The sequence below is a fragment of the Periplaneta americana genome, chromosome 14 (genome assembly GCF_040183065.1).
Source record: "Periplaneta americana isolate PAMFEO1 chromosome 14, P.americana_PAMFEO1_priV1, whole genome shotgun sequence".
Classification (NCBI taxonomy): Eukaryota; Metazoa; Arthropoda; class Insecta; order Blattodea; family Blattidae; genus Periplaneta; species Periplaneta americana.
The window spans coordinates 155,291,152-155,318,348 of NC_091130.1; the positions used below are offsets into that span (position 1 = coordinate 155,291,152).

The 27,197-nt window shown below is 34.2% G+C and overlaps 1 protein-coding gene across 2 annotated transcripts in view; it reads right to left on the bottom strand.

The window, feature by feature from the left end:
* The window catches only part of Pez (protein tyrosine phosphatase non-receptor pez), a 58,768-nt gene that overhangs the window by 15,097 nt on the left and 16,474 nt on the right, over window positions 1–27,197 (bottom strand). For both annotated transcript variants that reach the window (XR_011336005.1, XM_069846407.1), the window contains exons 10-21: window positions 25,961–26,059; window positions 24,539–24,690; window positions 23,274–23,439; window positions 22,134–22,288; window positions 20,132–20,300; window positions 14,022–14,457; window positions 10,917–11,243; window positions 7,403–7,671; window positions 3,568–3,692; window positions 2,066–2,159; window positions 1,605–1,793; window positions 1,140–1,299 (exon numbers count right to left, since the gene is read on the bottom strand). Coding sequence is in view for 1 of the 2 variants with exons in the window: in XM_069846407.1 (XP_069702508.1) it covers window positions 1,140–1,299; window positions 1,605–1,793; window positions 2,066–2,159; window positions 3,568–3,692; window positions 7,403–7,671; window positions 10,917–11,243; window positions 14,022–14,457; window positions 20,132–20,300; window positions 22,134–22,288; window positions 23,274–23,439; window positions 24,539–24,690; window positions 25,961–26,059 (2,341 nt within the window). In the remaining variant the exon portion in view is untranslated. The remainder of the gene's footprint in view (window positions 1–1,139; window positions 1,300–1,604; window positions 1,794–2,065; window positions 2,160–3,567; window positions 3,693–7,402; window positions 7,672–10,916; window positions 11,244–14,021; window positions 14,458–20,131; window positions 20,301–22,133; window positions 22,289–23,273; window positions 23,440–24,538; window positions 24,691–25,960; window positions 26,060–27,197) is intronic.

The window sequence follows — 27,197 nt, forward strand, 5'->3', positions numbered from 1 at the left end:
ATTAATGAGTGATATAATATTATAGCGATGTACCATAGTACATATGATATTTCCGTGCAGAAATTCTGCGTTATTATATGATGAGAAGATTCAATTTGACATCGGAATTAGAATCCAGTGTGGCTTATTGGACAGAGCATCAGCATGTAGAGCTGAAAACCCGAGTTTGAATCCGAGTGCCAGAGAGAATTTTTCTCCACTCCAGCGATCCTTCATCATATGATAACACAGAATTTCTGCATGAAAATATCATATGTACTTTGGTACATCACTATAATTTAGGAAAACAACCAAAATATGCAAGAAGGAGAGGATTAAGTATTTTGGATGAAGATAATGAAAAGTGATTAAAGAAATACAACAATTATATAAACTATACTTACAAACACCTACAATAAATATAAAAAAGAAGTATAAAGAAACAAGAAATGAAACAAAATCATTAACAAGAAAGGCACAAAGAGATAGCTGAGAAAGTTTTATTAGTAATATACAACATGATGTTTACGGCAGACAAGATTTCACTTTCAAAACAGAGACACTTGAATAAAAAAAAGAAAAAGATACTGCTAAGATCAACGTGATTTCAGATCAAACATGGATTGAACATTATAAGAATCTTTGGTACAATACTGAAGCACCAGATTATTTAATAAAATCATATCAAACAAAGAAATTCTCCTGGATCAGAAAGAGTAAATATGGAACTAATAAAAGCAGGACGACAGTTTTTAACTACATATACTACATCTTGTAAATGTGAGTTGGATGAATGGAGTTATACCAAATACATGGCTAACAGCCGAGGTAATATCGATTTTCAAAAAGAGTGAACAGAACAATACATCGAACTACAGAGGAATCAGTATTCTGAATGTAGGAATACTGAACAAAAGTCAGTCTTTCTATATTAACGAGAGAGGAGAAGATATGTTGAAAGACTGTGAAATAGATGGGTTCTACATGTAACTCTGACAGACTGAGCCGTGGTGACTTGAATTATATATTGTTAAGATTATGATCAGGTGGTGATATTACTTGAATTTAAAATGCACTTAGGAAGAAATTGAAATGTTCAGTTAGGTGTAAAATATATTAGTGTCTGTTTAATGTAAGAAAACATAAAGATGACAACTGACCTAAAAAGTGACCAACACTGTGAGGACAACCTTGGTCACCCCATTCCAAGTACTGGAGGTGCCATACGCCTTTTACTCGACGAGATGATGTATGGTACAACCGCAGCTTGGTAGTAATGCAGTGGCCAGTTTCTTGTGAGAATTGTCTCCACACTTGAAACTGAAAACAAAACAAGTTTCATCTAACTTATTCTAACTGTAATAGTTACCTCTGCATAATAAACAGATATAGAATAGGTAACCCTTCATATGTTACAAAGAAAGTTTATAAATATAGAATGTTAACTAATATGTGGGAAACTTTTGAGGAACAGTTAGACGAACTAAAAACAAGAAAAACAGTTCATGTATTTCATGTATTTATATCCAACTTTTTATTGCACTTAGCAGCGTAAACAATCAGGTAATCTTGAAAATCATACAGAACTACTGATCAGATAAGTGGAGGAATGGTTGGTTACTCACTTCCCCAACTTCTAAACATCTGTCTCCCAGTCCGGGACAGTACAAAGTTGTTCCCTCTTCCTGGGCACCTGTCAGCATTACCACCAAGTACACATCTGCCTCCCATATCATCTGCCAAAAACTTGATACAGTCCCGGGTAGTGGTCCTTGAGCGGCAATGTAAAATCTTTGGTTATCACCAACTGTTGCCTGGAGAACATTACAATTGCCTCTATAACCATACACATTAACGTTATGGGGAAAACAGTTCAGCTCGATTATTTCAACAATGACTGATCACACTTTGAATTTAACATTCTTCTTGTTTACTGTATTACTTATTTATTCATTTAACTCAGCAGGGACTTGACAAAGTGTCACTGGCCTAGAGTACAGATCAAAGTTATATATCGGTAGTTCGTCAGTTTTTCTGGCACTGTGGGTTGGCAGCAGTAGTAGTAAGCTAATTGCAAACAACTTACTGTGATATGAGAAGCATTGATGTAGCCAAGCTTGTTCTCTTTGCTGGGAGTCAATCTCACTCTGTTCTCTTCATATGGCAATACATCTTTGTACCTACATGAAAATATTAAGAACGAAGATGAAACAAAGAAATAGTTTTATTAAATTATTATGGATATACAGTAAAAGCCTGATATAGAGCAGTTGTTGGGGATCATATTTAACCATATTAAGTTTCGTAAGTCAACACGGTGAAGTGTAAAAGTTGTTAATCTAAAAAGTTTTAATTATCATTAGTGATTACAAGTGTCAAAAGTGTGTGAATCAAGAATGATTGAATATGATTTTACTCATAGAAGAAATAGATCAGATGTAGAAAATTTGAAAAATATCATTGCTTCCCAAAATTTTATAAGGTCATAACAGAAAATTAGGATTTCTCCTGCAAAAATGTTTTTAATTATATTGGTACTAAGAAATTACGCTGACTGTTTTCTGTTTGAAACTTCATAATTTAAACACATCACGTTATATATAGCCAGTTTTTTTTATTCTTACGAAAGCCTATACTATAGTCAGTATGCCTGGTCTCTAATTTTTAGTGCATATATCATACTGGGTGTTCAGTTCAAAGTGTGTCATGGCTCGCTGTATGCCGTCATGTGGCTAGCCGATGAGCCTAGAGAATTCAATCTTCCTGCACTTCTGCAGAGGTGTATTACTTATGTGCCAGAGAAGTTGCCTAGCAAGTATAGCGTTCATTCAGAAGAGTACTTACCGATACGTACGGTAATGCTGGTAGTGGCAGGAATGTGAACTGTTTCGAAACATGTACTGAGGTGAGTTTTTTTCTTACTGTCGGGATATGTGGAGAGGGTTGATTACTTACGTACTTGTTGACATTAACTTCGACGGTCAACATGGACACGGAGCATTTGATCTGTGTTGTGGAATGTTGCCGTACGCAACCGATGATAACAAATACCCTGCGTACGACTTGCCCGAGCAAAACACAGTTCGAAAGAGGTTATGGTAGCAAACAGACCGTACAGACCGCCATCTGTTGCTACGACGTTCAAGTTATACCGTACACGTTCTCAAGTTCAGATTGAACGCCTTGATTAATAGGCAACTTCTCTGACATAAAAGCTGAAACTCGCCTCAAATCGCTGACTCATCAACAGTGACGTCATGACACACTTTGAAATGAACACCCTGTATAAGTGCATATTTTGGTATTTTAATGTTTATTAGTTTACATTTCAGTCATTAAGCAATTACCAAAATTACAATAGACATTGTCCTATACAAATAAAACACATATAATATATTATGATATAAAAGAAATGATTACAATTTTACTATGCTTACTTGCTGCAAATTTTAAGACTTTAGTACATAATTCTCAACGCTAATAATTACCATAAATAAAAAAAGAATATTAAATATATTTATAGACCGTATGAAAGAAAATACCACTTCATTTCAATAAACTGAAAAACCGATTTAACTATTCACTCACCTGTTACGACCCATATTATCAGGATGCAATGCTGTTCCAAAGTCAGCATTGGTTTTCTTCTTCGGAATTCTTTCAAATTCAAAGAATAACTGACTGTCTGCTAACTTCCTTTCCAGTAATTGGCACTACCAAAGAAAACAAGAGAGTTTATACAAATATCACAGTTGTCAGACCAGTTAATTTACACCACTTATTATGGTAATTATAAAGGGTGCGGCATAACATCCTCCCTAATTTAAAGTTTAAATAAAAAACCTTTTACAATGATTTTCTTCAATATCTGTTGAAGCTCTTGCATTGCATTAATGGTCCATTTGAGATATTCCTGAGCATAAATATACACACAAAGAGTGAGAAACTTATGCAAATCTGGCTTTCAAGTAAAGCTCCCTGTGAAGCAGACTTGAATAATTTCAAGGGAAAAATTGTTCCGGGGCTGGGTATCGATCCCTGGGCCCTTCGCTTAGTACACAAATGTTCTATCGACTGAGCAACCCAGGAACTACACCTGACATCGTCCCAATTTTTCCCTTTATATCCACACAACTGAAGTGGGCTGACAAGGTGCCAACTTTGAGTGCACACAAACTCCGTGTGACTTGAATTGTGGTTTTCTGTTAACGGACCTACAATGACGTATATATTATACAAATCTGGCTTTCAGGTAAAGTGAGATGAAGGTGATAATGCCAGCGAAATGAGTCCAGAGTACAGCACCAAAAGTTACCCAGCATTTGCTCTTAATGGATTGAGGGAAGACCCCGGAAAAAACTTCAACCAGGTTACACAAAATAACAGTATACTCCTACTACAAAAATAATTAGAATAATAGTAGGTGCCAAATCTAGGGAATCGTGTAGAGCCATTTTCAAAAAATTATAAATAATGCCCATGGCTTGTCAGTATATGTTTTTATTAATAAACATCCTCGTATGTAATAGTCAAAACTTTGCACGTAATTCAACAGTTCATAGCATAAATACTCATCAAGAAATGACTTTGATACTTCATCGGCAAATCTATCGTGCTATCAAAAAGGAGTGCATTATATGGCAGTAAAAATGTTTAATATCCTCTCTATGGATACTCAAACATAAGATTATTTAGGGCCAAATTAAAGAAGTACCTAATTTCTCACGCCTTCTATTCTGTAGGTAAATTTATGACATTCAACAACGCCTCATGAATATTTCTGTCTTGTATTAAGTATCTTTACTAACCCCTTGTGTTGTACTAGTATATTGCAAAACTCTTCTGTATAAATTTCAACTAGACTGTGATTATAATTAAGACTTTGTAGTACTATCCTTCGAAGGGGTGGAAAAATTCAAATATCTTGGACCAACAGTAACAAATATAAATGACACTCGGGAGGAAATTAAATGCAGAATAAATATGGGAAATGCCTGTTATTATTCAGTTGAGAAGCTTTTGTCATCTAGTCTGCTGTCAAAAAACCTGAAAGTTCGAATTTATAAAACAATTATATTACCGGCTGTTCTGTATGGTTGTGAAACTTGGACTCTCACTTTGAGAGAGGAACAGAGATTAAGGGTGTTTGAGAATAAGGTTCTAAGGAAAATATTTGGGGCTAAGAGGGATGAAGTTACAGGAGAATGGAGAAAGTTACACAACACAGAACTGCACGCATTGTATTCTTCACCTGACATAATTAGGAACATTAAATCCAGACGTTTGAGATGGGCAGGGCATGTAGCACGTATGGGCGAATCCAGAAATGCATATAGAGTGTTAGTTGGGAGGCCGGCTGGAAAAAGACCTTTGGGGAGGCCGAGACGTAGATGGGAAGATAATGTTAAAATGGATTTGAGGGAGGTGGGATATGATGATAGAGACTGGATTAATCTTGCTCAGGATAGGGACCAATGGCGGGCTTAGGTGAGGGCGGCAATGAACCTCCGGGTTCCTTAAAAGCCAGTAAGTAAGTACTATCACAATTTTTTTACATGTTCCATATTCTAGCTGTGAAGCGATGTATGAATACTGTGGAATGTAAATAAATACAATACAAAACTCGTTCCAACCAGGATTTAAACCCGGGCCTACTCGTTTGACGGTCAGACATACTAACTGCTACTCCATAGGACTGGATAGTTACGAACAAGGCATTATAATTAAACATAATTAAGCATACAAAACCTTCACTAATGCCACGCAAATGGCTATACCCATTTGTAACAACCCCAATGAGTAGGGTACCCTCTTTACCCCCTTTTCTTGTTCACCTGAAGACACTGTGAAATCTTATTCATCACCACAGTTACTCCTCTTCTGAATAACCCACCATTACTTCCTCCCTAATTCAGCCATTTGTCTCCCACATCAATATCAACCCAGCTTATCAACCACTTTATGGGTGAATATTCTGAAATGGGCAAATATGAATAACAAAACTGGAAAAAATATATTAAATTGTGTACTTTTTTCTCACATTGGTTACATTTGCTCCTATTATTGAAGATTCTGGTATCAGTTGAGCTTAAAAAAAATTTATGTGAGATTTTCTAATTTAAAAAAAAAAAACCAAGGGATTGTTATCTTTCCCTTACAGCCCATTATTTAAGGTATCTTCTAAACTTCTGTACTTCAGATTTCACTTGTCTTCGAACATTTCCTTTTTCACGATCAGTCATATCTGCTATTTTCTTTCCTTTTTTATATATTCTTTGCCATAGTCCCTTTTTTTCTGCAACTCCTCTTCAGTCATATTTGCCCTCTGCCTACGTATCTTCTCCCTTTCATATTTCCTACTTTCATCATCAGACTTTTTTTCTTTCCTATAAACAATCACATGAAATAATATTCGAAGTTACTTTATCCACCAGTATTTAATAATTGTATGTTAAATGAAACCTCGGTCCCACAATGAAGGGACTGTTGTTACAAATTAGTATAGTTTCCGCAATAGTTCTGACAAAATAAATCGTTAAAAATATCATGGAGGTTAGATTTTTCAGTCGACAAACATTGTAATGTTTTACATATACTACGAAAGTTTAATATATACAAACTAAATTTAATGCCAGCCTGGGACCAGTGTTACCAATAGAAAACATAACATTCAGTCATCAGTGATGATTTCTGTATTTTTCAATAAAATAAATTACGACAATGGACGAAAAGTTTTTCAACTGGCGCCATGTTGACCTCTCATCACTACCAACCGTTAAAATTTACCACATGAAGCAAAATTGTCTTTTGTGTAGCTCTTTTATTTCAAGGAACCAGCGTTACGAAATTTTTGGGGACAAACTTTACATTAAAGTTGTGTCCTTTCAGAATTAAACAAACAACAATTCCTGTCTTTCATAAGTATTGTAACCATTTATTTTTATAATCTTGGCCGAGGAAATAAAATCAAATCGAAACATTCCGAGAAAAACTTAATAAAACAGAGTAAAATGTAGTTGGGGACATAGGGACCGTAGTTACATTTTGACGTTTGGACATTATTTTTTAATTATAAATTTTAAAATTAATCCTTTTATGCTTTGTTTCCAACTAAAACATGTGAGAGTTAGTTAATTAAACGCAAAAGTAATCAGTTAACATTTTCAAGAAACTCCTTAAATCAGCCGGGACATACATTTACCCATTTCAGAATATTCACCCTTATCATCATATCATTTGGCCTTCCAGGGTCTATTTCACGTAAGTTTAAGGTCATAGTTCATCAACTGCAAATCGAAGTTCTTGTACATTATTAGCACACACTTCATTTAATAATAGTATATGGAGTTCAGCCTTTTCCCTTTTTATGTAGTTTCTTTTTGTAGCCTTTCCTTCCACAAAGATGGTTGGATTAAGTACACACCATGGTTTCCTTAGATATGGTAGCTGGCAGAGGTAACCTTGGGAGGCCAGTGCTCCATCTGTGCTGTATGTTGCCAGCAGCCTCCTCCTCGCTAGTTTTTTCCCTGCTGAGAGTGTTGCTCTTCGAGTTTTTCGTGTTTGAACCAGACTTTGTCTTTCCACCAACCAGAAGCCCCCACTTTCTTTTTGGTTTCTGCTTCCCAGGATCCACAACGGGATTGCTAACAGTGGCTTCCGTCATAAGAACCTGACCCGCCTCACTGAAGTGTTCTGTAATTAACATTATAAAACAAGGTGAGTAATCTTTCTTATATTATCCCTACCATAGGACAATATTTAGTTTCTAAATAGAAGTTAAATACAGTGAAATGCCAGTATAACGAACTTGAGGGGGTACCGCAATTATTTTAGTTATAGTGAAATTTCGTTAAACCGAAAATTGATTAAATATGCCTACAAATTGTGTCCCATATTATAAATTAACTATACTTATACTGCTTTTTTGAGGCTTGAAAGTAATGTAATTTTCCCTAAGATAGGTTACTAGCCTTATCGTTAGGTAGTCCAGTAGTGGGGCTGCCACTTTTAGCCTCTGGACAGGCTTGTAATGCAGCATTTCCTCTGCATTTGATGAAACAGTTATAACAAGAAAATTCTAGGAATAATAAACAATACATTAAAATATATTATTTTAATGTACCAAAGTACATATGATATTTCCATGCAGATATTCTAGAGGGTACCCAAGAGTTGGAACTTAAACTGAGACGATTCTGTCCGACGCCGGGGTGGGTATCTGGTGTGGCTTAGTGGATAAAGCATCAGCATGTAGAGCTGAAAACCCGGTTCAAATCCCGGCGCCGGAGAGAATTTTTCTCCGCTCCATTACTCTTTCATCGTAATACATTAAAAGCTAAATTAGTACAAAAATCTACAAGAATAAAAATATATAATACACTAGCATTACCCTCCCTTTTATACGGAAGCGAGATTTGGACATTAAAGAAAAAAAGACATGAACAGAATTAAAGCAACGGAAATGAAATTTTTCAGGACAGCAGGATATACTCTTTTAGACCGAAAAAGGAATGAAGAAATTTTAGAACAATTAGAAGTAGAGTCAGTAGAAGAAAAAATCAGCAGATACAAATTCAATTGGCTAGATCATGTAAGAAGAATGGAAAATTCAAGAATCCCAAAAATTATGATGCAGTATAAACCTAGAGGACATCGTCGAAACAGGTGTACAGAGGCCTAATTCGTGAAGGATGATGATGATTATAGAATAATAGATACTGTATCTGGGTCAGGTTATATTGTATATCCCTATTATATTGCAATTTCAATAAGAATCGGTACCATAATGCATATTGGACAATGGAATGTTTTACGATATTTTATTATTCATCATGACCTTGTTAGAGCCACAAATTAAGTTTTACAGAGCAAAAAATACGTTGGCCAGGGGATTAGGTGTTGTTACATTTACAGCCATCTTGTCAAATCAATTTCTCGAAATATTACGAGATTGGGTTCTGAATCGTTCACTACCAGCGAAAGTTCGATTTTATTAAACAGTTTCATTTAAATATAAAATCAAATCACAACAATCGCATCTACGGAAGTGCATTTAGAAAACTCACTGAAACTAAGGGTAACCGATGCCTAGTGATAACTCGTTTATTTTATTTTCTTTCGAATTTATTTTATGCAATTTTTAACAGCTTATTAGGCCTAATTTCGTTAAAATAACATTTTTTTGTAGTGGGATGAATTATTATTATGTTGAACTGAATAGTTCGTTACTTAAGTGTTCTTTAAACTGAACATTTTTAACATGTAAATTAATAGTAAAATGGCTGAGGCTAAAAAATTATTTCGCTATTCTGAAAAATTTATAATTGCGGTGTCCGTAATAGTGGCATTTCACTGTAATATATTACATACAAAATAACATACAATTCGTCACTTAAGGAAAAGTACATCACATCTCTAAGATCGCAGTGCAAGAGGTCTATTATTGATCTTGTCTGTATAATTCAGTCTATTCTAACCTAATTTAGTTTAGCCTAGTTTAATACTATGCAATGTACTATATAAATGTACATCTATACTAATAATAAATCTGTAGCCCAAATTTTTCTGGTAATTTTCGATTTTCCAAAAATAATTGATCCTAACATATATAATTAACCACCCTGAAACCGAAAATCGCTTTTTTGAAATTTTTGTTTGTATGTCTGTCTGTCTGTCTGTCTGGATGTTTGTTACCTTTTCACGCGATAATGGCTGAACCGATTTATATGAAAATTGGAATATAAATTAAGTTCGTTGTAACTTAGAATTTAGGCTATATGGCATTCAAAATATTTTATTTAAAAGGGGGGTTATAAGGGGGCTTGAATTAAATAAATCGAAATATCTCCTTTATTATTAATTTTCATGAAAAATATTACATGATAAAAGTTTCTTTAAAAATAATTTCCGATAAGTTTTAGCAAAATTTAGATAGAACTGATATTTAATGAGATAAATGAGTTTCAAAATTACAATAACAACGCCATGTAAGGCGGTGTAATGAAATAAAAAACAAATGACTTCGATGACTTCGTCTATAAGGGGCTTTGGACAACAACAATCGAAAGCTATGAATCATAGCCTAAAGAGAATGTTTCTGTGTTTGTATGAAGTAATATCAGAAGTTAAATTAACCGATTTGTATAATTAATTATTAATTCACCATTGGAAAGTGTAGTTTCTCTAGATGGACATAATGCTATAATGTTATTACAGTAACTTCTGAGTGAATCGAGGACAGGTAAGATTAAAATAGCTTCTTATGCACAGAAAACTTGATAGGCTATTCTGTACATTCGTTTCCTGTATTTCCTAAAATAATTTTTATGACCAAATGAGTGGTCTCTGGATCAAAGTGATCGCATTTTAATTTTTTAATACAATTTAAATTAAGTAACATATTAAACGATTTATCCTTCTATCAAACACGAATGTTCCCTGGATCAAATGTCCTATTTTAATTATGTAATTACTTTATATTTATTTCTAACGGGTGCAGCGGAGCGCACAGGTATGGCTAGTTATTAATATTTATTTGCTGTTTTATTTCTGCTTCTGACTTCAAGCACACAATGACAGATTTACACTGGTTCTGCCACTGCTAATGAAGTGTTAGTGAATTTGACATTTTTGAGGTTGGATCTAGCTTGATAAGAAAATTAATTTCAACATCAATGTAGCCTACATGTAAAAATAGGCACTGATTGAAGTAAAAATATATATTTTCTTCAAGAATATATAATTTTAACTAACGAGAATACCTTTTCTTCCTCTTTTCACCTTAATATGAAAACAGACCCAAATCTTCAAAAGTCACATTTCCTACATTTCATCAACAACTCAGCAAGTCCAATGTAACTAAATCTATTCGTCTCCATAGCACATAATTATTCCCTCGCCCCAACCTTCAAATCAAAGCCACAATAAGAACTTGCTACCTGATGAAGTTGCGTTTCCAGACTGTATTCCAGGTTTACTTTTTCCTGAGAATGGAAGAGAGAAGGAAGCTAATTCGTGTGGTGCCGGTGGTGTATGGTTCACTGCCACATGCCTATTGGTAGCATTTCTTGTTGAAAACTGCTCTGCTGTCGAATTGTACAGGTGTTGGTGTTGGTGTGCCAGGCTGTTCTCAGCATTGAAGCCTTGCATTGTCATATTGTTCCCTATGCTTTGCTCTGTGTTTTGTGTCTGGCACATTTCTGGTGCAGACTGAATACTAGATGTCCGGCTTCGAACCCCTGGAATATCTCCTCCACCTGACAGACCTATTAAACAAAAGTTAAATTTACAGACATTCGCTTATAAATATAATCTATTTGCATACTTACCGACTCCAAGGGGGCTATATTTAATATAATTAAATATGTACCAAACCTATATGCACATAGAATTATTCCAATTCAGAAACAACTAAGTAAACTAAGAGAACTCCAAAAGGAAATAACATTTCAATGGATACCTAGTCATTGTGGTATACCTGGAAACGAGAAAGTCGATAATATTGCAAAACAGGCAACATATTTGCAACCAACACCTCTTCAAGTGATATCTCTATCCAATGCTTTTGCTTCAGTAAAGTCTCATTTTACAAACCTATGGATCAACAATTGGCTCTCTTCTGACAAAGGAAAAATTTTACAGTCTGTACAAAAGAAACCAAATGACCTCGAAATGTACAAAAATTTGCCCAGACATGTTCAAACATTTTTAACAAGAGCCAGAACAGGTCACATTGTCACTCAATTGTACCTACACGATTTCACATTTCTGATAATCCTACTTGTCTGTGGTGTAATAATCATGCTGAAGATCTGGAACACATTCTTCTACACTGTCCATACATAAACCACGAAAGAAGTAAATTAAACTCATCAGTACCAGTTGCAGAAGACACAGCCCTGCAGTATATACTGACTACACCCCACCTCTGGCTACTAACAACAGGCATCTATAATGAACACTGATCAAAATACCCCTCATTTCTCGTAAAAAACAACTGAAAAGACTACAGTGGACTATAGTGGACTTTATGTTGTCAGCAAACAGCTGGATACATTAAGAAGATTGATTGATAATCATATCGCACACATTCAAATTCAATTTGACATATCATCATATAATTCGGTGTTGTTCAAGCAACAGAAAGTCAAAGATATTAAACTCGACAACTATATGGCATACTATGGTAGAGCTGTCATATTTTAATATTGAAAATCCGGGGCACTGTACATTCATATTTAAAATGTGCAGAACTGATTAACTTTCTTGCATTAGATGGTGTAGCAAATATAAAATAATCTAAATTTTTAAAACAATCAAAGTAGTATTTTTATTTACTAACATACAAATTATCTGTTATACACGAGGATTATTTATATCAGCCAATAAAACTGCAGCAATTGAAATCCACTACATGCGTTTGAAAGTCACTGGATTATACTTCACAATGCTAGCACCAAAAGGGACCAGGGCACAGAGAGTTGGCACAGGAAGGCCACTTTTGTTGCACAGATCATTTTATTTACCTGTTAAGTGAGACAAGTTCATATACAAATAGAAAAAATGAAATACTATTTTGTAAACAGTCCACATTCATTCTTCCAAAGCTGTGTTAGAAGATAGAATAACAAAAATATGGTGCAAAGTGCTTTGCAAAAAAATTAAAGGATAAATTGCAGTTTCTCTCTCCCCCTCATTGCACTTTCTACCCTTGACTCCACTTTACATATGGAATTCAACTTTGAAGATTGAAAACTCAAAAAAGTTTCATATCCATGGTTCAAGAATTAAAACAGAAAATCAATATCCCGAATTTAAAAGAAAACTTACAAATTAAACCAAACCCTTTAACTCTATTAAATATGTTGTTGTTGTTGTTTTCTAATGCCAGGCGTTTGGCAATAAAGTCATTTGACCTCTTGCACTCCAATATTTTTCAAAGAAATTATCATGACTAGCCACTGAAGCACTCTATTAAATATAGAATATAATATAAATTTAACAGAAGAAATATTGAAATCAGAAGTAAACACCGAAATAATGAAACACTTGTCTTTAGAGACAATTAATATTAGGTACCCTCCACAAAACTGGCTTCATTTATACACCGATGGATCCTTGATCTCCAGGGAACTAGGTGCCGGTGCAGGTGTTACGTGCTGTCTCTTCTCACTTTATAGATCTCTTGGATATGGAACAACAAGTTTTGATGGTGAAATCATTGCAATAAGTGAAAGTCTCAGGAATCTTCTCTGCCACATCAATAAATTTAAAAATGCAGTTATATTGTCAGATTCCAAAGCAGCTATTCTATCAATAGTCTCTCAACACACACCTTCATCTCAAACAGCAGAAATAACTAAAATGCTCTCTCAATTAATATCACTCAATAAAAGAATTGTATTCCAATGGATACCATCCCATTGTGGAATCCTGGGAAACGAAAATGCGGATGCTTTAGCAAAGAAGAGCAGCACTGCTACTTACAGACCTGTTACTAAATCTAGCTATTACTCTGTGAAAAGATTTATTAAATCCTCATACTTAAACTTCAACAAACAAAATTTGATAACACAATCCCAAGGGAAAAAATGGAACTCTCTGCATCAAAATCCACAGTTAATTCCCGATTTACCACGAAAATCGTCTGTAGCTGCATTTAGATTGGCAACAGGCCATGATTGTTTGGCCAAACACCTGCATAGAATTGGAATAAATCAGTCCCCTAACTGCCCATTGTGCAACTCAAACCAAGAAATGGATTCGGAACACCTCAAAATCTGTGCTTCAGTGGCTGGCCATGATAATATCTTTGAAAAATATTGGAGTGCAAGAGGTCAAATGACTTCATTGTCAAACACCTGGCATTAGAAAACAACAACAACTTTGCAGATTAACAGACAAATGAAGAAGTTTGTTATTAACAACAAAACAACCATTTTTTGCTGCAACACATTTCTCTCTTCTTTTGGAACACTTCATATCACGAGGAGATAAGATCTGAAGCGCTTGTTCAAGATTTGCCAGTCACAAGAATATCTTACCTATGGTCCTCCCATCTGTCGTCCATGGCAGTGGCACATTCTCGTATATAGGTTCAGATGCTCCACCTGTGTACTGAGATCCACTTGAGATAGAATTCACCGAATGGTACGGCATCGTAGTTGATCTCGGCCTGTTCTCTAACAGCAGACCCACATCCCCACTTCCACCCATACAATAAACAATGTTTGGTTCATCCGTAGTAACAAAGGCCCTTCTCATATCATGAGGCTGTTGAGTATCTAATACTGCAGCAAGATTCGTGTACGTGCGATGAGCTTCAGGATTTGGCAGGAGCTGATGAGACGTCACTGCTGAATCCAGGTACGGGTGTTGCTGGTGCTGGTTCATTTCATGTGGATGGTGGTGACGGTGGTGCTGGTGCCTTCCAGGGCCCAGACTTCTTGATGATACTAGGTCCGGGCTGGAGCCACTAACCTGATGAAACAAGTTAATTAGCTGTGTTAGTAAAATAAACACTCGGTCTAAAGAGATAAGGTTACCATCTATGTATTACGTTTCTAAGAAAAACTTCAAATATAATCTTTTATTGTGAACATTAGAAATGATCATGAATAAACGAATGCCTGCCTAGAATAACGCTATAAGTCAGTTTTTATAGTATGTCAGGAAATTAAAAATATGTTTATTCCATACTAACATTGTTAAATATTACAAAATATGACAATATTAGGTCTGCATTAATACTTCAGTAAGTATTCACACCATTTATATATATGTATTGTCTTCATCTTCCAAATAACACAACTTTTTTAACATTTACAGTAGAAAAACGTTGTATGTCAATCCAAAAGAACAATGTTGTAAAGCAAAGAAACTTAAGTACTGTCCATATTTCCTGGCAGATTCTTTATAGTTGTTACATTTGAGTACATTAAATAATAATAATAATAATAATAATAATAATAATAATAATAGACTAATTTATATCATAAGAACTTGAAACAAATTACACAACTTAGATCATATGTGTAGGCATAGAATATCAATATTACACAGACAAGAATTATTTTTTCATTATTCTGTTACTAGCTAAAACCACCCGGCGTTGCACGGGTTTTCCTTTCTGCTTCTGTTTTTAATTAAACTGCTTATTACATTTTCGGAAATCTCGGAAACCTAACTATAGACAACCAAAACGAATTGCCTTTACTAAGCTAAGATTTATTCTTTACTTAACGTCACTTACATGAATTGATGAACTCCTTAGTGAAATGCCTGCCAGCATTAACTCAATTTAAAACAGTTGTAAATCAGGCACCGAAATGAAAACATGTCATCATGTGCCTGATGTTCAAGGTTTTTTTTTATTTATATATTTGTTTTTATTTATTTATTCTGATGTAGTTAAGGCCATTAGGCCTTCTCTTCCACACCGCCAGAAATACAAATAAAATAATAGAAAAATCGAATTATGAACAAAGTAAAACCCAACGATAATATGATTCCTTTTCCTCTTTCTGATCAGTTTCAGCATCAAATCAATATGTACATATATAATTTAATTTATATTGGAAGACTTTTTACCCCTTGACCGCTGTGCATCCACTTATATCATACCCAGTTTTTTTTTTAAATATGACTTGGGAAATTATATCTCACAAATTCAGAACATATTATATTAATTCTTATTTTATACACAGAATGCAGATACAATATAAACTTGCAATAAGTGAATTTTTTAACATAAAGACTAATATTCTGAGAGACGTATAGGCTTGACGGTATTTTAGAAATTAAGAGATTGTTATTTCCACAACGCATAACATACTACATTTGCAACGTGATTATACAGATAGAATTTCGCAGTAACATATTTTCGGACGTGAACAACAATATTTTGAGAGATGTATATTTTAGAATTAATACAATGCTATTGTCAGTCGACTTATGTACATTCACATACTACATTAGCAACATAACAGAAATATCATTGAATTGCTTTTTGAAATGTGTAAAATCTTTTTTTTTTTTTTTTTCCCCCACTCCTTTGTACAAAATATAGTCGAGGATGTGAAAAACACGCAGTTTTTAAGTAAATGTCTGCAACTTTGAGGTACTCTCCTTGAGCTTCATTTTAATATGGTCATTACAAATGCTAGTCACACTGAATTGCAATTGCAATTGCATTAAATAGAATGGGTATCATAGCAATACGTGAGATAAAAACATCTTATCCTTTCGTTTTTCCAGTTAATATTGCGACTTCTATTACGTTTCGCATGGGTTCTTCACACCAATTCATGTTGGTGCATAATTTTGGTGGGTTAATATTTCGCAGTAGTACGTCTGGTTATTCAATATTAAGTAAATTATGTGGTAGCAATCCTTGTAGTTTGAAAGAATTCTAGAATTCAGTTGCATAAAACACAGCCTGCTCACTATCTACAACTGCATCGAGAAATTCATAATACGGTCATGGACTGCGTAAAGATATTTATTTTATTCTACGAATTATCTAGTTTTAGCCTTCATGATGTTTACCAACAATGTTATTCGTGTTATAATTTCCATGGCCTTGTGAAAGTCGATGTTGAATACAAAAGACAATAATAAAAAAACAATTGACTATAGAAGATAGCATTTTAATATTACATGTTTGGTCGTATTTATTTCTATTTTTTATATTTTAATTAATTTAAGGTCCATTTGTACAATTTTAATATAGCCTATGTTTTTCTCCTGGTTATGAAGGTTAAACGTGCAAACTTTGGCACATATCGGTCAAAGCGTGTAGATTTGTATAGAGAACATACATACATACCCACATTCACGTTTACCATATATATTAAGATATCAAGATAATTGTATGGTAACTTTGTTTGAGACAGAATAAATAAAATACTACGGGTATATTATTTATGTAATAAAACTCCCTTTATGTCGGGTTAAATCAAAATAACGTATCTAAAATAAAGTAAATAAACTATCCAAAAAAAAAAAAGAGGAGTTGAGCTCAGGTTCGAACCTGTGATCCTTTACACTATAATCACTCATCTTACCACTACGCTACAGAAAGCTATGTTTTTAAATGCCTGAATTTAAGCATGATGAATGTTTTACATTTGCTGTCTATTATGTTTGATTTTGAATTTATAAAAACTAAACAAATATGTGTTTTATGTCATTTTGTATTGTATATTATTGCCCATGATACATTCAATCAAGAGATCGTACCCTCATTTACGTAGTTTTAATTTAATATTATTTTATTTTATACTCCAATAACAATATGGCCGCTTTTACAACGGAAGAAGGCGTGACTGGATGACGTCAATAAAAAAACGATTGTTGTTGTTTTCTAATGCCAGGCGTTTGACAATAAAGTCATTTGACCTCTTGCACTCCAATATTAAAAAACAACTGATTGCAGAAGAGGCCATTTTAATATCATAAAGGCCTTTTTACGTTCTAATTTTTATTGTTTTCAATAATTTAACGTCCATCTGTCCAATTTTAATGTAGCCTATGTTCTTCTCTGGGTTATGAAGATTAAATGTGCAAACTTTGGCAAATATCGGTCAAAGCGTGTAGATTTGTACAGAGGGGAAAAAAAAATCTCCCTCCCTCCCTCCCTCCCTCCCTCTCTCTCTCTCTCTCTCTCTCTCTCTCAAAATTTTATATATTAAGATTAGGCCATGGTAGAATTCAGAGTAACCATGACCTTATTACCTTTAACTTATTCTCCTTTAGCACTCTATAGGCCTACATTGACTTACAACATTATTCTACTCACCAGTCCAGGTCGTTTCACAGCTGGTTTAATGTCACCTTTCTTCAAAGTATATTCTTTCCCCTGATCCTTCAGTGTCTTACGTACATTGTCCTTCCATTGCATGACATTAATCTTACCTTTTCTCTTTCAATTTACGTTTTTATGAGACCATGTGACACGCTACAAGTATGATTGTCCGCCATTTTATTTGCGTTACAACGTTATTCAGCTCAGCAACACAATCAAAATACTACAGCTCTCGAAGTAGTGTATCAGCAAGACGATGGCAGCACAAGATGCAAGATGTGCCATACAACATTTTTCAGCCGAAAAAGCAGCTTGGTCAAAAACGGACTTACAACATTATTCTAGGCAGTCGTTCATAACAATAATGTTATCTCTTTTAGTTTTAATTCTGATATAACAAAATAAATAATTCTGTCACTCTATTAAAAACAGCCTCAAAATAAACCTCGTGAACATGAGTTAAACTGAATTCAGCCACGACTTACAGTGCCGTTTTATATAAGCATGCATTAGTACTGTTCAGTATGTAGTAGTAATAGTAATCTAATGCTCAAATGCTTGGGTATATTCAATTTGCTTTCTTGCTTCCCAATAAAATCCAGCCAACATTCTTGATGGTGACATCTTGAGAGCTAAACAACTCGAAAGGTGATCCTCATTCATTGTAGAATTGTCTTTACGACATAGGATACAATTTGGAGAGTTGAAGATTCCAATTTTATAAAGGTGTGCAGCCAAATAGTCGTCGTCCATTAACAATCTAAATGTTGCTACAGCATCAAGTCTAGGGTGTTTGGAAATTAAGTATTTATTTTGCAATATAGCTGCCCATGATGTCATTATTTTCAATTCTGAAGTGCTCCAACGGTTCTTTCTGGAAATTTCGTTTAACTATAATTTTTGCAGAATGATGTGTAAAGTTTGATTTGGTGTCTTATAAAATTTCGGTGTCCTTCTTTGCTAAAAAAATCAGTAATATCATTACCGTGGATCCCGCAATGAGAGGGTATCCATTGAAGATGGATAATTTTATTTTGTTTAAACAATAATCTGATATTTTTTTTATTTCTAATACTTTACTGGAGATTGGAGAATTATTAGTTGCTATTGCTTGTATAGCCGAAGTTGAACCACTTAAAATAACTGCGCACTGAAATGAATTTATTCCGTAGAGAAGATGTGTTAGTGCCATCTCTATTGCCTGAATTTCACCATCAAAGTGGGTAGAGTTTTCCCCAACTGCGACATAGAAACTAAATAATTTTGAGTAAATTCTAGCTCCAGCCTCTACTTCCAGTCTGGATCCATCTGTATAGATATATAGCCATTGTTCAATATGTTATATGGTATAACTGTGTTAACTTGCAGCAAAATGAGCAAACAAACTTAAAAAAACGAGAGCCTTTATTAAGCCAAAGAAGGAAAATCTTTGACATAAATTGAAAGAAGCAGATCTCATTCTACAGTACAAGGTATTATAAGTCACAATCAGAAAGAAAATAGATTATTAAATAAACTAGAGAAATGTCCTCGAAAAGTGTCGCCAAAAAAGAAGAATGCTGATTTGTCAAGAAAATCCAAATTATTTAACGACGCTATATCAACTACAAGGTTATTTGGTACCAATGGGACTGTGATAGATATTTGGCGAGATGAGATGGGGAAAATCTCGGATAAAAACGAACCAAGTAACCAACTCAAGCAATAATCAAACTCTGCCCAAATATACCTCCAGATCAGCAGCCTCTGTCGACTGAGTTACGCCAGTTTTTAAAAACATGTTCAAAATATTCCTTTTTTACTCTCTATAACTTCTGTATATAGAGCTCCTTCATATAATTAAAAATAGGGAAGCTGCAAGGCGTGTTCCATACTTTTACCCATCCTGTATATATGTTCATTATGTTCACAAAAGTCTAAAATCACATTTCTGTAGTATCACAATACCTTCTACCGAGGAAGATGGTTCAGAAGATATTGTTTGAGATTCGCATTCGGGAGGTCCTGGGTTCGATTCCGAGTGCCGACCAACGTGGTCGAGTTTTTTTCCGTGCTTTTCCTCGACTGAATATAACTAATTTCCAGTTAAATACAGACGAATACCAGACTGAATCCCTATTACCAATGTATCACAGTTCATTTCCAACAGTTGCAATATGACCTAGAAATTAAAGCGACTATAAATAAGGATAGTTAAAAAAATGGCTTTTCTATACTTCGCATAATTAACAAGTAAAAGATAAATTAAAAATACACTTCTGTCTGTACAGTCTGGGTAATAGATATGTCTGACAATCTGATGTACCAGAAGAGAAACCAAAATGTGAAAATAAAGATTATGTTGCTTACTTGTGAATTGGTAAATGTTGGTCTTGGAGGAGTGAGTGTTTTCGATGCAAGATCTGGTGTGCTATTACTGCTTGGCCTATTGATGGGATATGGAGGAGGTGGTTTGTACAAATGCAGAAGTTGTAATCCCTGGATCATATGGTTTTCCATCGTGTCCAATTCAGGAGTGCTAGTGACAGAAAAATCACATCACACTGACAATAGAAATACAATACACATAAAGATTATTGTTTTATAACGTATTTATACAAATAAACTTGAACTGTATATGTACTTATTTAGTTCTGGAAGAGAATGAAGTTAAATGGCAAGATATAATTTATGAGTTGACACCCAACCAGGAGAGTGTCAACTTTTCACATTACAAGACTGAATTCGAATTCCCAGATCCCGAATTATTGGAATTTGTGGCAGATGAAATTGAAGCAAGTTTCACAGAATACAGATACTTTGGTTTTTCTTGCTGCCATTCCACTTTTTCCATTTAATGGTTAATATCATTAACAAAATTAACGTGATTTATCACTACAATACACAATCTACACTTATCATTCTCACATAAATAACAGGTGGTGGTGACAAGCAGTAGTAGTAGTAGTAGTAGTAGTAATAGTAGCAGTAGTAGCAACAGTAGTAGTAGTAGTAGTAGTAGTAGTAGCAGTAGTAGTAATAGCAGTAGTAGTAGTAGTAGCAATAGTGATATTAGTAGTAGTAGTAGCAGTAGTAGTAGTAGTAAAAGTAGCAGTAGCACTAGTAGTAGTAGTAGTAGTAGTAGCAGTAGTAGCAACAGTAGCAGTAGTAGCAGTAGTAGTAATAGTAGCAGTAGTAGTAGTAGCAGTAGTAGCAATAGTGATAGTAGTAGTAGTAGTAGTAGTAGTAGTAGTAGCAGTAGTAGTAGTAAAAGTAGCAGTAGTAGTAGCAGTAGTGGTAGTAGTAGTAGTAGTAGTAGTAGTAGTAGTAGCAGTAGTAGTAATAGTAGTAGCAGTAGTAGCAACAGTAGCAGTAGTAGCAACAGTAGTAGTAGTAGCAGTAGTAGTAATAGTAGCAGTAGTAGTAGTAGCAGTAGTAGCAATAGTGATAGTAGTAGTAGTAGTAGTAGTAGTAGCAGTAGTAGTAGTAAAAGTAGCAGTAGTAGTAGCAGTAGTGGTAGTAGTAGTAGTAGTAGTAGTAGTAGCAGTAGTAGTAATAGTAGTAGCAGTAGTAGCAGCAGCAGTAGCAGTAGTAGTAAAAGTAGCAGTAGTAGTAGTAGTAATAGTGGAATAATAATACATATGTATAAAGAGTAAGGTTATGGACGAAAATAAACATGTATCATTAAGTAATAATACTACCTAGCATGTAACCGGTACCAATGAATAATTATATTACTTAATAATTATTTCATAACCAATCACAACAAAACACTCTGCTGCTCCCTATTTCCACCACACAGCTAGCAACCAATTACAAGATTAAAGTGTAACATTTGTTATACACTGTTAACAAATGCTTGTTCCAGTGAAATGACGAATCACACAGTTCAACGAAACAATTGAAAAGTTAAAATCATAAAATTAAAAAGGTTTCAAAATACAGAAACAAAAGTAACTTACTGGTACATTTTGAGAAACTTTTTATTTATAAACCAATATGAAAATAAACAGTAAACTCAAACCAGAAACCAGATATTTGACGCTAAAATCAGAACATTACACAGGACATGTCTTTGATTTTCTGTGTAGCACTGCAACCTGTCAAACAGCACTTTAAAGAAATGTCTGTCCTACAAAAATCAAGACACCTAGCCAACCTATGTTACTTCAGAGTATGCAAGGAGGAATTATTGTAAAATATAAAGCATTTCACTTATACAGCTCTTTCATATTTTATATAACTCATTTAGAATAGGCAAGTTACTAGTAAAACAAATAATTTTAAATATATAACTTTAAATTTTGTAAGATATTTGGGGGATTACATCATACGCAGTAAATTTTTGTCAAATGACGGTGAAGAAATTTACCTGTATGTGTGGAGTGTTGGAAGCACTGCATGAGAATTATGATCTGCACTTCCTTTCATTAGTCTTTGAGACTCATCATTTCTGGATTCAAGGTACAAACGTTCTACCTGTGTTACATCTGGGTAATGCTTGTAATGACTGTATGAATTGAGATTCTGTAACAGTAATACAGTAATAAATATGATATTTCAAATACCAAAAAATACACCAAGACTGTAAAATATTGATCTAAAAGAGAGAAAAAGTAATGTTCGTTAAAGTGAGGTATAGATTGAATTTCTTCCACAAATTTTCAACCGAATTACATTACCCTACTCTGTTCACTGTTGTTGCTTCCAGTAGGCTGTCTTTCTCTGCTCCATTATCTATTTTCTTTTATTTTCCTTCTTTATTCATTTATGTATGCTCTATCTTATAGCCCTTACATGATCTTTGACGCTTTTACTTGTATAGTATACAAGGGGGTTAAGAAAACAACAATTTAGTCAGTGGAAAATTTTTCGGAAAAATATAGAAAATATTTTCCATTCCAGAAAACTTTCTGCGGAAAATTTTCCTTCTCACAACATTACATAGAATATGTTTTTGTTGTTTTGCTTTCTCACTTGGACCCACAACTATCAACTTATCTTTAAATTGTAAGAAAAAAGTAGATGAAGACCATATCTACGAAAATATCTTTCAATCAATCTTCTTAATGTATCCAGCTATTTGCTGATAACACAACGAAAATATCTTTGAAAAAATGATAACATTTTTTCTGGTAAAAATTATATGAACAAACACTGATGGATTATTCAATCATGCACCTTAACTGGCAAACTGCAGTTTCCACGTGTTTCAGTGTTATGCAGATTCCTAAGATTGTCTGCCATCAACATCTTGTTAATATAGAAAGCATATGCCATAGAATTGCGCATTTACTCCATTCTGTATTCCAGTCCACAGGTATTTAAAGAACGTTCTTGGCAATGTTTAAATATAAACTATTAAATATCGAGTTTTAAGACAAGAAAATGTGTCTGCAACAGGACAGCCATACTTAGGACAATGTATAAGGCTAAACGATGTTTAATCATTACTGTTACAATCAGCTTAATATATAACAAGTATGTGTAGCTTCATACCTAATAAACTCACCTCCTGTACATGAGTTTGATGTATTTCAGGTTGGCTGCTATATAAAATTCCAACTTGATGATTAGGTCTTATATTTAAATTCCCTGAGGTCTGGCCAGAACTATGATATTTCTGCTGCATTGCAGTCTCATAGTCCGGTGCTGGACGATATGATGGTAACAAGGCCCTTCAATGTAAGAAATATTTATATTAATGATAATGAGAACTAAGCAAAAAATGCATGAAGCTAGAATCACTCCCTGCAAAATCGTGTCAAAGAGACTGATCTTCGTGTGCACCACAATATCTATCATAACTCTTCAGGCACAGTTCACAAATAGAAATAGAAATATTTATATTCGGAATATGTATTATATGTCTTTCTCGTGTTAAATATTACTGTACCTGGTTAGCATGTTTCGGTCTGTTATTGACCTTCTTCAGAACTCAAGAAAGTCAATAAAAGACCGAAACGTGTTAACCAGGTACAGTAATATTTAACACGAGAAAGACATATAATACATATTCCGAAGTGATATGGTGTTAAAAGTTGTGTAATCAAGATGTATAAATATTTATACGTTTGCTGGATCAATGCAGCCTAGTGAAATTGATGTAATATTTAGAAGTATCTGTAGCAAAGGTACTTTTCTCTGTAACAAATGAAGGGTACACAGGAATAACGATCAAGGTCCATTTTAGAAAGTTTCGAGAAAAACGAATTTTAAAGCTTAAGCACTTAATACTTTGTTATGTGTGTATTCAATATAAATTGACGTAGTGGAATGTCAAGAACGATGATTTCTTATTACTAGCTAGACCACATGATAGTACTTCCTTTCCACTATAAGATGGCATTATTAACTCAATTTCGATTTTTGATGGACCTTGATCGTTTTTCCCGTGTACACTTCAAATGGCAATACGTGCATATTTTGGAAAACAATGTCAAAATAGTGGCCATCTCTTAGAAGACAGTACAAAAAGAAACAGCATGATGTTTGTCTTTAATTTTTTTTATTCACAGCAGACCTTCCTTTTAGTCAATTCTGGGAATCTCTGATAGCTTTATTTCCTCTGAATACATTAGCCTTCTATGGTGTAATCTTCTAAAAGAGCAGCCACAATGTACTGTAAATGCAGTTGTTGAAAGCAATCTGCCAACTGTTGCACGATATAAAACGTTTCCCTACAGACACCTCTACACAGTGCCAGCACACATCTGTCTTGAAAATAGAAAAATTTCCTTGAAGTAAAATAGAATAAGACGTATTTAAAAATATTACCTTAGTTTATCCATATCCGTAGGTGTAGAAAGATCAAGGCACGATGTAGACTGAGCTCGTTGCACTGCGGAAGGTGGCATTCCCCACGTTGCAGGACCCCCACCCGAATCCCTACTGTCGAGTTCCTCACAACTTTCTGTTAATTGACCATCCTATAACATATCAGTATTTTCTTTACAATAAACATTTTAAAGCAAGAAAATATTATGGTTCATAACAAAATTTTCATCACTCCTAGAAAGACGTCTAGCACCCTAACAATCTCTTCTAGTCATCATCGAATTAATTTACCTGCACTTGTTTATATTCTAGTACTAAATTTCAAGTTTATTTTAAATGCACATCCATTTGGCATTTCATATATTGCACTTTAACTTTTCTGCTTTACTTTGGAATGTCTCACCCAACATACAAATGGAACAAAAACAGAGAGGAGCAGCGAAGGAATTCTATCTGTATCTTCCCACGAATGTTGGTTGGGAACAATACTAATTTTTAATTATATATTATATCTGAAGTCTGGACCTATTTTATGGAAAAAGAGTTACAAGATTCACATGAATTATTTGGAACAATTTATTATAAAACTAGATGATTCAGAAGAGGAAGGGAAACTGGAGCAAAGCGAGACAGAGATTATTAGTGAACAAATTGAACGATTAATATTTGAGGAGAAAAATTCGTTCCGGCGCCGGAGATCGAACCCGGGTCCTTGGTTCTACGTACCAAGCGCTCTGACCACTGAGCTACGCTGAATTCAATCCACAGCACCGGACCAAACCTTCCTCCTCCTTCAATGTTTCCCTTTGTGGCCTGACTCTGCGGAATCCCGGCCAAACAAGTCACTCACTGAGTGTGCTCCTAATATAATGGCAGTTGACATTGGACATATACGTCAACATATATGCCTAACTTGGAGTCAGGCCACAAAGGGAAACATTGAAGGAGGATGGTTCGGTCCGATGCTGTGGATTGAATTCGGTGTAGCTCAGTGATCAGAGCACTTGGTACGTAGAACCAAGGACCCGGGTTCGATCCCCGGCGCCGGAACGAATTTTTCTCCTCAAATATTAATTGTCAATATTACAGATATTATTCTGTATGACATATTAATAAATCTATAATATAAATTGAACAAACTATTACGTAGATTTGTATTCTTTTGCATTAATTTTGTACTGCTCACTTACTATTATCAGACAATTATATGCCACATAACATCTACGTGCTTGCTATCCTAGTGCAGGCCATAATAAATCGGTAATGATGTTGCATATGCTTTCATGTAATATTGGATCTTAATATTTAAAGAATCAGACGTACTACACTGGGTGTACATGACAACCGTCAAAACCAACTCCATGCACATAAAAGTACAACCCAACTCATTGGACTTCGGTATTCAAGTATCATCATTCTTACCTCTAAGGCACTATGGAAAAGATTTGCTACCAAGGGCTCTCCAAGATGCAAATTCTGAGCTGGCTCTACTGCGTGTTCATTCTGCATGTAGAATGTGTGCTGCAAAATTAGGCAGATCCAATTACAATCTAATGCTGTATTACAAATTACTAATAAAGGAAGGAAACAAAAACCACGAAAATTAAATAAAAGTTATGTCTACCCACTATTAATTGTCATTTTAAGTTTAAGGGAGGGGATGGGTGAAATTTCTAACTTCTGTAGTTTTTTAGCTAGTTGGTTACAAATTTTCATGCATGTCACCCAAATACTTTCTGAGTTATGCTCTTTTTCTAAAAAAAAAAAAAAATGGGGCATATTTTCAAAATCTATCTTCTCATACAAATTTTAAGTATATGATCTAGAATAAGTATATTATGCAACGAGCCTATAATGGTAGTAATTAAGACTCGAGTATGTTTATGAAACGAGTGCAAGCGAGTTTCATAATTTTCATACGAGCGTCTTAATTACCATTATAGGCAAGTTTCATACGACTGTTTATGCTCGACCATATTTCTAACTTGAAATTATGCATAAGTATTCATGTTATTCTTATCTGACTGAGGAGCGGAACTGACCTTGTGCAATACCTCGTAAATTGTGAGATGTGCGCAGACGCGAAAGTATTGATTTTTTCCGAGAAACAAATGACATTGACCTTGATATAATCTAGAGAATAAAATAAACATTAATCTTGATATAACCTTCAAATTGAATTAGACATTGAAAAACGAGATGACAAATTGAATTTATTTCAATATTATTTAAAATTAACGCTAATTATTTTAGTAACAGAACTAGTTGTCTTTCGATTGCATATCTGAGAATAATCGATACTTGCGCTTTCATATTGCTACAATGGTATTTTCTGATTGGTGGAACACCTGAACTTTAATGAATAGGTGTACTTTAATGAGGTCCATTAAAGGGCTGCTACCAGGTGTATAATTAGTACATTTCGGCATGGTCGAGCATAAAAAATATTACAGTATCTTTGATGTACCTAGAAAAGCACTAAGCATCCATATTTTATAAATATATCCTTAGAATACACAAAAAAATTATTATTTTGTCAAAATTTGTTTTAATTTTCTAGTACCTACTGTTATACAAATTATTTTTTAATTTAAAAAGTAATTAACATATAAAAAGTCTGATAATCTAATTTGTTAACCATACTTTACAGAACATGCAG